Source organism: Panicum hallii, chromosome 2 (assembly GCF_002211085.1).
Source record: "Panicum hallii strain FIL2 chromosome 2, PHallii_v3.1, whole genome shotgun sequence".
Lineage (NCBI taxonomy): Eukaryota > Viridiplantae > Streptophyta > Magnoliopsida > Poales > Poaceae > Panicum > Panicum hallii.
The window spans coordinates 40,657,870-40,669,940 of NC_038043.1; the positions used below are offsets into that span (position 1 = coordinate 40,657,870).

Here is a 12,071-nt window from a genome sequence, read left to right on the forward strand (position 1 = left end):
GACCAGAGGCCGACACCTAGGCCAGGAGGCCGGCGGCTGGCACCTGAGCTGAGGCAACGAACCCCCCCCCCTCCCCCCCCTCCTCCCCGCAGGAACCTGAGGAGGAGGGGCGACAGCCCCAGGACGGTGCGCCCGCCAGAGGGCGGCGCACGTGAAAGTGTAGGAGGCCCTGGGGCAGGCGACCGTGGCGCGGCCAGTGAAGCTGAGGCACGCGCGAAGACCACGCTCAAGTACGCCCGCGACGACACCTCGCGGGCACAGGGCGCCACCGCGACAACCTCCAAGCCGCCGAGGGCCTCAGCGTTGTGGCAGAACCAATCCGCTTGAGTTATTCCGGCTCAAATGCGCTAGTCATCACTAACTCAACGCACTTCAAACGGAACAACCCATTGGTCTGTCGGGTCACCGCCCGATTCAACCACGGTTACACAGGATCGAGGTAGGTTTACCTCACACGAAGGCGAGTTTACAATCACACAACAGCTCACCAACTTTTAATTCACAGAAATATTAAAAATTATTATAATATGTTTCAAACTTAAAGTAAACTTATATAAACATTGTTTAAAACCACAAGCTATGCAAGCTTGTTCAGAGTCACAGCGGAAGAAATTAACACGCGACTACACACGTCACGAAAGTTGACACCACGCTTAGCCTGAAACATGGCGTCATTCCTGAGGGTCGTTGCCAGCCGGGGACGGATCCCACTCCACGGACCAGCCAAACGGAATAGAGAATGGCCAGGCTGGACTATCCGTTTGGTTCTGACAGGGCATACCTGAAAGACAGACTAGCAAGACTGAGTATGCTAATACTCAGCAAGACTTAACCGAGATTGGGTATACTTAGCCCGAAGCTAGACCATGGAAGATTGAGAGGTTCCGGTTTTCTTTTCGCGGGAAAAGCAACAAAGAGTATAATCTAATTTTCATGTTTTAGCTTTTATATTCTAGCTTCATTAACCATTTTAGGTAAACACCTATACTAGATAAGTAAGATAGAGATTAGCATCCATCAAGATTATTCCAACAATAGTTATTGTTCTTACTCTATGTGGCAGAAGGAGCAAGCAGTCTCAATCTCCGCGAGAAATGGACGATTCTGAATCGAGTTTCATAACCTTGCAAGGGTAAACCTAACTCACACGCTTGGGACATCCAATAATCGTTCCGAAGCAACCGTTTGCCTTTCATTCCGACTCGTGGATCAGGGCCACCACAAGCGACTGTAGGACTATACGCACATCTAATGTGCAGGACGTACGTCTGTAGCGCGACTACATGACCGTACTCCTGTCCGCTGTGCGGAATATACTCCCGCACGTCGGTGCATATGCAAAAAAACTAAATTACGAGTGGTGGGAGGGTATGTCCACTCCTCGGACCGATCGGTTACTAGGCTTACCGCTTACCATAATCGCGGCATGTGGCTAGTACTTTCAAACACTTGACCACAGCTACCACACACTGCGATCTTATTAACTTTTTTCAACACAGATGGGATAATCTTTCAAGTCATGATACTGCACATGACTCCGTCCATCATCTTTATAGTGATTACAGAATAGTAAACATTCAACTCCTATATCGCGTGAGTGATAGGTAATCACTCGACTTCTGTCGGTCCTATTAGCAGAGCATCTATTTGATAAGGACTCAGGCACAATACATAGGTTCCTAGGATCCATGCATCAGGGTTCCATTTCAACTCCTAGACTTAATGCATAATATAGATATATAAGTATAAACTGTGTAAGTGTAGTAATTTAAAATACTAGGTTATGCACCGGGGCTTGCCTTCTTGAGCGGGGCTGGGGTCAGGGATGTCAAAGACTTCCGAACCTTGGTTCGCGGCTTCAGTTAAATCCTCGGCGACGTTCACCTGGTCTTCAGAAAATCCTTGCTCGGGCTCCTGGATTAGCTCGTAGACTCCGTCGTCGAGTGTCGCTGATTCTACATGATATGCAATGATTTGAATTAGGTGGTTCTTGAGTTAAGAATTTTACTTCACGATAAAGTTGTAATCTAACAAATTGATAAACACAACTTCATAAAACAAGAAATTTGAATTTAAACCTACTATTTGTATCTTAATTCAATTATCATAATTAATTGGATTAATTGAATTAGGTTAATAAGTTTGATTTTTATTTTGAAATCCACAAAGGCTATAGCCTTGAATTTTTGTGGGTAAGCTTACTTGTAACAGATGAGCTTACTATGAATTTTTCATAAATTTCTGAAAACAGAAACTAAAGCATTTGAATTCAGTTTAAATTTCAAGTTTAAATTCAAACCTTAGGCAAAACAGTGCCATAAATTCTTTAAAGATTTACTATGAACTACTCAATTACAGAACATCACATGGTAAAAAGATCTAAGTATGAAAAACTTAGTAACATGCTTGAATAAATTTAAACCATTTCAAGCTTGATTTGCATAAGTTTAAATTAGTTCAAGCTAGGGTTCAGTACTGCAAGTGAAGTTTTTACACAAGCTTACTTACAACTTAACCAGGCTACACACTAAAAATCACAAGCAATAGAGCTAGCATACAAAAGTTATACATAAGATACCATTTTGCTAAACTTTAAAATAACTCAAAAAGCATTTGGTTTCGAACCAGACTCTAATAACCAAAGTTGTAGACCTAAACTTCTGGAGTACAACAAAACTAGTTTGACAAATTTTGGATTTTTCTACAAATTCCTATGAATTTTCAAAGTTGGCTGATTTGAAATGGGGGTACTGATTTTTCACAGAAAGGCCCCTGGAAAGATTGAAACTCTTGCAATTAGGTCCTTGGCTGGGTTTTACAGAGAAGCTGATTGACGGTGATCAAATTCCGGCGAGGGGGCTCACCGGCGGCGAGGGGAAAGTAGGGGAAAAGGTTCAGGAGCTCACGGCGATCACGGGGGTGGCCGGTGTTGAGGAAGAGAGGGGCTGAAACGGCGAGTCGACGGCGAACAGGGGCAAGCGGCGGGGCTCCGAGGGACGACGGCGGTGTTCCGGTGGCCGGAGTGTAGGAGAGCAGCAGGGAAGTGGCTAGAAAGCTTCCACGCGATGATGTGGTGCTAGTGGTGTGCTTGGCAGGGGCTGAGAGGCGGCGGGGCGTCGGGACAACGGCGAGACCGAGCGGAGGCGGAGCTCGAGCTCACCGGCGCTATGGTCCGGGCTGCTCGAGTGCGGGAAACTGAAATTGGACGGGTCTGTGAGCCTCAGTGGGTTGCGGCTGTGCTACTGGAGCACTGGATCGCGGGTGGGAGGAGGCGGAGGCGGCTGATGACGGCGGGCAAGAGCTGCGGCGGAGCTGCGGCGAGGAGTAGCGCTTGGGAAGAAGGAAGACAGTGGAAATGTGAGTGCGTGAAGGCAAGAGTGAGTTCACTGGGAGCTCAGGGACATGCTTCAAGTCGAGGAGGAGGCACGGCGAGCGAGAGCAGGTGCTGGCAAGTCGGCGGGAGGCGTGGCGATCTCGGGCTTCGCCGGCGCGACGTGGAGGGGCGAGGAGGGGCTAGCGGAGGCCGGCAGGCGGTGGGCGCGGCGCCAGAGGGCACGTGGCGCAGGATTAAGCGGCGCGAGGGCAGCTGGGCTCGGGAAAACGGCCGGCGGAGGCGGCGGTCACTGAGGTGAAACAGAGGGAGGGAGGGCTGGAGGTAGACGATGAGGACCTTTCTGCAATTTTTTAAACGTGCAGGGACTCCACTATAAAGCTACATTAACTTTCAAACCATAGCTCAAATGAAAATGTGCCCAAAAGCAAAAGTGTAGAGCTTAGCAAGATCTACAACTGTGATTTAAGGGTCAGTTTCAAAAGAGTTAAGGATTTGAATCTAATTTAAAACTTGGCAAAATTTTAAACTTCAGAGATATCCTATTTAAATTCTACACTCCAATTGAATCCTTAGCGTAGTTTCACTTCTCACAGAGGTTTAAAAGTAAGTACTTGCTTCTTGCAAAACAACCATTTACATATTTTGATTTTACCTACCATTCTCACACAAGGACCTAAATTTTCCAAAATTACAAAAAGACCCTTTTGCATTTAAGTCTTTAAACACACATACAAGATCAAACACATAAACTTCATACTAGAATCTAGTGTGTTTTAATCCCAAGTACCTGAATGTCACAAGCGTGGCCGCAGGTGACGACCCTAGCCACGCGGCATGCATCATCGCCCACCCCCGCATGCTCGGCGTCGCTGCCGCGGGCACCCCCACGCACGCGAGCCATCGGGACACCGAGCCAATAAGCACAATGCTGATGGCCCGACCAGGGGTGGGAGGGCAGCAAACGGCCAGATCCGGCCTGGGGGGCCTCGGATCCGGCGAGGGCGAGGCCGGATCCGGCCCCGGCGGCCGGCGGACAAGCGCCGACAAGCGGGTAAAGATTTGGAGGTCGTGGGGAAGGAGGGGGGAGAAGGAGGAGAAGGGGGGTGGAGGCGAGCCAACTTTGGCTCAGCTGACGTGGATCCCCCCCCCCCCCCCCCCCAAGTCGCTAGGAGAGCGACGGCAGGGAGGGGGGATTGTACTATGCTATATGTTTTGTGTGGAAAGTCCATTTGGGTAGGACTATCTTAATATTAAGCGCAGCTTCTGAGAATTCTGTGTGTGTGTTTTTGCTGCAGTGATATTCTTCTGCAAATCTTTGGAATGACAAGGTGTCTGTTATTGGATGAAATTGTTTTTGTGGGCTCCATTCTGATAGACTACAAAGTTGGCACATTTTGATGCTCAGTTAGGTTATTCTACAATTCTTTCTTTCTTCCTAAGACAGTGTAGTTGGATTTGTTGTTTAGCACTTTTTGACAAGAAAAATCATATTACTGCGAAACACTCTGCGCTGTTAGTATACAAACTTTTTGCAAGTGAATCCTAGGACAAGGTGTCTTGCACAATATGACCACCCAACAAACATATTTACACATGCACTATATGCGCCATGTAACTACAGAAAGTACACATATGCACCCGGTATTCAGTGCCCGCACAGGTCTCCTTGTTTGTACAATGATCGTTCTTGTACAGAAGTTTTACCAAAGGGATGCTAGTCTATTCAAGAATGCCCATTTTGATCGTTGGCAGTTTTTATGAATGTTCAGTTATTACCTTGTACATAATATTTTGACAGTATGAGTTTGTTCTGTTTTTTTGGAATACAAATAGCAGCAAGTTGGGTTTGTTCTTTAGCACTTCCAAGGAAATAAGATCTCCACACAACTGCGAAGCACATAGCAATGACGGTATGCAAACTCTATAGTACCGGCAAGTCCTAAATTCCTAATGGAAGGTTCTTGCTTATCTTGCATAATGGGGAATACAACACATCACTCACCAAACATGTACATGTGCACATTGTTAATTACACACCATGTAAAACAACAGGTTTGATTGCCCATATACATGATCTTGTAACAATCGCCATGAACAGTAAAATCTATTGTACCTTTCTGCCTGATTAAAATGACAGGAGAGCAAGATAGCAGCAAGGTCATGGGCATAGACTACGCAAGCTTCTCAGTGAGCAAGTAGGGCATAGCGGTTGCGGCTCACGCGTCACGGATAATCCAAACTGGTTCCAAGCATCCAGGTACTCCTTCCTCCACTCCTCTCTAAGCTCTGCAGAATCGTGGTACCATTGCCTGGTGATTCACAAAACGATAAGCAAATCTAAAACAAGTATGGGCTACTGAGCATTGCCTAGGACTAGGGTTATTTGCAGGAAGAGGGAAAAGACATGTGAGGATTTGGTGCAGTATCTGTTAAGTTAGACTCTGTTTCTTGTAACAAAACACATTCTAGGGGTTTTGGCGAGCGATCCAATACAAGATATAAACATAGACTATCAGGTAGTAGTTACATCGCATTGCAGGCAGTTTATTTCGAAAAATCAGTCATGTTAGCCATGCTGTTAGAACTTATAACACGAGGGAAATGATTCAGTATCCAACTCGTAACTGGTTTCAAGAAAGGTATCCAGTATTGGAGTCGTGTTGGCTTCTCTAATTCTGTAGGAAGGAGAATCAATTCATCTGCTTAGTTTACAGAAAGAAGCTATAAGCTATGATCTAGGCTCTGACTGGTGGTTGCTGCCTTGCTGGTGCTTTCCAGGCTCAGAGATATCCTTTGAACAGAGTAGGAAGACTGACAAAAGGAATTTGATTAGTTGATCAGGTCACTCATAGATATCATTTCAGCATCTCCTCTTTAGCAGATGCCACTGAAAAAAGGATGAACCAAAGCCGTGACTAGAATACGGTGCAAGAGAACACATCTGATCCCTGCGATCTCGCACACCAATATCAGCAGGGCACACGCATCTCCTGAACTCAGAAAAGAGTCTAATTTTATTGGGCCTTCAAAGATTTCTCCTTCAATCATATCCAACCAGAGACCATACTTGCGCTGCTGCTACTACTACCGGCATCAGACACCCGAGAAAGTTAAGGGCGGAGGCATTCCGTCGAGCACCAAGCGCGCAAGACGAGAGACAGGAGAGGGAGGGGCAACTCACTTGCAGACGAGGGAGCAGCTGAGGAGGTCGACGCAGTCCAGCTGCGAGAACACCCGCGCCATCACGTGCGCGGGCGCCCGCAGCGCCGCCGCCGAATCGCCGCCCTCCTCCTCCCGCAGCGGCGGCGCCATGGCCGATCCGCCTGCCCCGGTTCTTGGAGCGGACTAGCGGCTGCGGAAACCTCTGCCCGCGCTCTCCTCCTCGCTCGCTCGATCGGTCCCTTTCTTACGAGAGGTGCCTCTTATGTCACCGAGGCTGAACAATTCGCGATTGGATTGAAGCGAGCGATTTTTAATGAGCTCCTGCCACGGATCGCAACGCGATGCGGCGAGAGGGGGAAAAAATAATGCCATCTGAATTTCTTCGAGGAAATCAGATGAGAGATGACGCTGGACGAGATGCTGATGGCTTGTCAGGACAGAATAGATGAGGCGATTCTTGGATAAAACGACTGCATGTTTAGCGAAACCGCGGATGCTTACGCAGTTGATGATAACATAAATCTTTTTATATTTTCATGAAGATAGCATAATTTCTTTTTGTGAACCGTAATCATGCTCATTTCTTGTTGGGCCGGTTCATTTTGGGTGGGCTAGAATCTGGCCATCTAGTATGGGCCAAAATTTGGGCCTGCACTATCCACTGGAAAGAAACCCTCTCTAAAAAAACGCTAAGGGTGAAAGAAATGGGCCGCAAGATATAAAATCTCAGTTACAACAAGCAAAAAGTCTTTTTTACCTCCTAAAGTTTTTGGAACTAATCCGCGTTTCCTCACTCAACAATAAAACCGTCCGTGTGAACTCATATCAGACATCTGACCCCCTGACTGGTTTCTCTTAGTGGCTGTCGGGTTTTATCCGGCTGCCTACCGAGGGGTATACCCAAGATGGTAAGTTTTGGGTTGGAATGCGCCGAGATCAGGAACTCGAAGGTGTAGACAACACAAGATTTAGACAGGTTCAGGCCGCAATATGCGTAATGCCCTACGTCCTGTATGATGGTTTGTATTGCCTTGATGTTGATCTGGTGATCTTGGTTTTGAGGAGGTCCCTGCCCGCCCTTATATATCCGGGGGGATAGGGTTACATGAATCCTAGCCTGATACTAGCTTAGGAATCGTACTCAAGTACAACTCGAGTAGTTTCCTTCTGTATCGACTAGTTCTACTCCGCATGCGGGTAGAATACAACATAAATAAGGTACATGACACGTCCTATCCCCTAGCCCAATATGGACTCCTTGACGTACACAGCCCCGTGGCCCCGGGTCTGACAAGCCCCCGAGCTCTTCGTAGCTGAGTACTGCAGACTCTTCGAGTACTTCTGCGGCAATCTTCGACTTCTTTCGAAGCTCCATCTTGAAATTTCTCTTCGAGTACTCTTCTGACTGCATCGAAGCTATGAGGTGCTCATGCCCCGAATTCTTTCTTCGGTATGGGGTGCGATGAATAATCGCACTCCATATGGAGTAGCCCCCGAGCCTTAGGTTGAATCAAAGAATCAAGCTGAGGGTCAAACTAGTCTTCAATCTTTTCTTCTTATTCTTCGATTACTTTCGAAAAATAAGTAGTCGATGCCACATGTCTCACAGCCCCCGAGCTTTGAATCCAAATTTCTCAGGTTTGGAGATAAGGATCCAAAAGTCGTGGCATGCAGTGTTACTCTGAAATTTCGAGAAAAAATCTTCGCCTTCTGCACAGTGAAACTGAATCTCCCGCTGGTTTATTTAACCACGTGGTGGCTTAGGGTTTCTTCTACACTCTCAGTCTTCATATGAGTCGTCTTCGAATAGTTTTGCGACGTCCAGCCCCCGAGCTTACGAGCCAGGAAAGCCGAAGTAGCCATGTCGAGTAGTGTGCATCGCCCAGCCCCTGAGCTTAGGGACTAGCGGAACTGTGATGACACGCTGTGCTGCCTGGAGGGTTATTGCCGAAGCTTGATCTGAAAAAACAATGCATACATTATGTAGCTTAATGCGAAGATACCGAGTAGTACTCAGTAATAATGTAAAAACACCAAAATTTATCCGGTGTGAAATTTGCTGTGTCGAGCTCTTTTTTTCTTAGGTCATTTAAATCTCCCGAGCAGTCCACCCTTTACGTTCACCTGGTCCCAGTTTAGACTTCGCCCATAGCATGTACGAGTCGCTTAGGTCTTATGGCCTTCGCTCATAGCATGTACGAGTCGCTCAGGTCTCTTGCCTTCGCTCATATCATGTACGAGTCGCTTAGGTCTCCTGCCTTCGCTCATACAGGATGGGTCGCTTAGGTCATGACTGGGGACTTGAGGTTTCACGGATTAAGGCATTTGCTACTCGAGTAGATTAGCGACCGTTAAGAGGAGACAACAAGCAGAAAGTAGTTGCCATGCGACAAATAGGATGCGCTGCGCGCAAAAGCAGTCGATAAAGTGTAGCTCTGGAGGGTTTCATTACCCATCGAGAGTAGTACACAGATAAGCAGTCGACGAAGTGTAGCTCTGGAGGGTTTCATGCCCGTCGAGAGGCGTAACCCGAAAAGGTAGCCGATCTTGTGAAGAACAAGTCGGAAAAGGTATAAGTTACTTAGCTTGATTCGTGGACAAATGTCGACGAAGTCGTGAAGCTCGTTGATGGAGCTGCGACGGTTTGTTGATGAAGCTCGACTAGTCGGAGTCGATTCCGACTAGTTTTCAAGTCGAGATGAGTAGTCGAAGTAGTCGTCGGCGGGTCGCCGATCGTCCTCGCGAAGTCGAAGTAGTCGAACTCGTCGCTGCTGCGCGCGAACATTGCGGCACAAGCCGAAGTTGAACCGGGTCGTCGAGGTCGGTTGCCGCGGTGTTGCAGCGCGCGGTGAAGTCGAGCCGAGTAGTCGAGATCGATGTAGCCGTTCGCTGAAGCATCCGATCTCGAACTCGATGAATCGATCCGTCGATGCACATGCGTGAAGGTAGCATCCGCCACCTGGTGAACTAGAAAGATGCCATCGAGTTCGCCGGTGGATCTTCAACGCGCTCCCCTACCTAGCGCGCTAGCTGTCGGGTTTTATCCGGCTGCCCACCGAAGGGTATACCCAAGGTGGTAAGTTTTGGGTTGGGATGCGCCGAGATCAGGAACTCGAAGGTGCAGACAACACAAGATTTAGACAGGTTCAGGCCGCAATATGCGTAATGCCCTACGTCCTGTATGATGGTTTGTATTGCCTTGATGTTGATCAGGTGATCTTGGTTTTGAGGAGGTCCCTGTCCGCCCTTATATATCCGGGGGGATAGGGTTACATGAATCCTAGCCTGATACTAGCTTAGGAATCGTACTCAAGTACAACTCGAGTAGTTTCCTTCTGTATCGACTAGTTCTACTCCGCATGCGGGTAGAATACAACATAAATAAGGTACAGAACACGTCCTATCCCTTAGCCCAATATGGACTCCTTGACGTACACAGCCCCGTGGCCCCGGGTCTGACAGTTTTGCTTTTTTTGTTTTATGTTTATTTTGGCTGAATCTTTGAAAAAATACCGTAAATCACGGACAAGTCATAAAATGGAAAATCTAAGTTTTTTGGAATCCAATATGATAGGATATAATTTAGCAAAAGAAATTATTATACTTTTAAATATATATTTTTTAATTAATTCATAGCTACAGTTTTTATGGTCTAATTATGGTAAAAAAATTTATAGTGCGCTAATTATTATATGCTTGAGCTGTAGTAAATTTTTCATACCCATTTGATCATTTATGCTTGAGCAACTAAATTCCAAGCTATATTAGAGATTTTTCAATTTCTCAAGCATACATGATCCAATGAGCATGAATTTTTTACTACAGCTCAAGCATATAATGATTAGGCCCATGAAAAGTTCATCATAATTGGACCATGGAAAATATAGCTATGAATTAATTACTGAAAAGTATATATCTAAAATTACAATAAATATCTTTTACTAAATTATATCATATAATATATTCACTGCAGAATCTACTCATGTGGAGTCCAACAAAATTTAATTTTCCATTATGATTTTTTTATTTACTATGATTTTTTAAAGATTTAGCTAAAATAAACATAAAAGAAAAGGAGCAAAACCACTGAGAGAAACCAACCAGAGAAATCATGTGTCCGGTATCGCAAGTCGTCGGATGGTTTTATTATGTAGGGAGGAAACACGGATTCGTCCCAAAGCTCAGGGAAGTAAAAAGGACTTTTTTCTTACAACAATTAGGAATCGTGAAAGTCTCCAGATTGTACTTTCCACTTACCTTTGCAAATTTCTATACCCCTTATTTTACTACTATTTTTTATTTATACAATTGTTTTGCTTGGCAGTAGCTCTTTGAATCCAGATTGACCCAAACGTTCCAAAGTGGATGTTCGCAGAATGCCGATTGGTAAGCGCAATCCAATAATTAAGAAGACACAATCATATTATATTATTATCCAGCTAGGCAATATTGGGAAGAATAAAACCCAATCATCATGCATGTAAAATATTTGATCCAACATGTTTCTTCTTTATAACAAATCAACCCTGTCAAGCTCAGCAGAGAGGTGCATTAAGACTTTGCCATGAGCAGTACATGGCTCGAAAAGAATAAACCTTCTGGATGCTGGGCAACCTTTCAAAATGCTAAACACACAATAAAAGCAACACACAACATCGTCAAATAGCCATTTTATATGGTTGTTCTTGATAGAGGAATATATCATCGGCAAATTAAGCACGAGTAATTTTGGCTTAAGCACTGTCAGGTTTGTTTTACCTTTTATACGAGTTCAAGGAAAATAATCTAAAAGTATGCAAGGAAACTATGGGGCCCTTTTATTATAAAAATTTTGTTTTGCTTCCACCAGTGAACTCATAGAACTATTGTATATTGATGATATGCAATGTATGAGAGAATAATATTTCCACCGTCATGTCAATTACAATATCTAGTTTTGCCGTTCTCTCTCCTTTTTTTTTCAATATACCACTATTCTATCATATTGGGTGATATGATTGAACAATTTTTTACAGTAGAGCCGGTACAATAATGGTATTCCACAGCAGTTCTATGAGTCTAAGCATTATAAAAGTAATGGAAATTATGAAAATTAATTGACATAATGGTAGAAAATCTATTTTCCTCGAGTGTTGTAGTGTTCTACAACGTATTCTTTTTTTTGAAAGAAATACAACGTATTATATGTTAAGAGAGAGTGAGCAAGGGAATGAACCCCTATATTCTAAGGCGCTCTAAGGATTTATAACAATAATGATGATATACAACTTAGAAACAGTTTGTATGCAGAACATATCATGAACTAAACGGTAACGTGACTAGGAACATGATAAAGTGTTGTATTGTTATTGGAAAAAAAATTATTTATGGAACATGGGTGACATTTTAAAATTACAATCTGAATATTCTTCAAAAGTATATAGAAACAACCGCTACAATTTGTTCAACTTGATGGAGAAGCCATCCATAGCCCTCTCAGTTTTTTGACAAAAAGAACATGGAAAGCGAAAAGAACATAAACGACTAGGGTTTAACCGGGCCCACACGTAAGCCGCCGAGCCCTGGTTCGTTTTCT

General features: G+C 45.0%; 1 protein-coding gene across 1 annotated transcript; it reads right to left on the bottom strand.

The window, feature by feature from the left end:
- Positions 1 to 5,271: 5,271 nt before the first annotated feature.
- Positions 5,272 to 6,938, bottom strand: LOC112882578 (F-box/SPRY domain-containing protein 1-like). Its single transcript, XM_025947660.1, has 2 exons — positions 6,516 to 6,938; positions 5,272 to 5,643 (listed from the first exon to the last, which is right to left on the bottom strand). The coding sequence occupies exons 1-2, from the start codon at positions 6,644 to 6,646 to the stop codon at positions 5,493 to 5,495; spliced, it is 282 nt and encodes a 93-aa protein (XP_025803445.1). The 5' UTR covers positions 6,647 to 6,938; the 3' UTR covers positions 5,272 to 5,492.
- Between the last annotated feature and the right edge of the window lie 5,133 nt (positions 6,939 to 12,071).

Bases quoted from the DNA above. Each gene is read 5' to 3' on its own strand.
- LOC112882578 (XM_025947660.1), bottom strand. From the start codon at position 6,646: ATGGCGCCGCCGCTGCGGGAGGAGGAGGGCGGCGATTCGGCGGCGGCG. The intron at 5,644-6,515 runs GTGAGTTGCCCC...GTGAATCACCAG, and splicing joins AGCTGCTCCCTCGTCTGCAA to GCAATGGTACCACGATTCTG.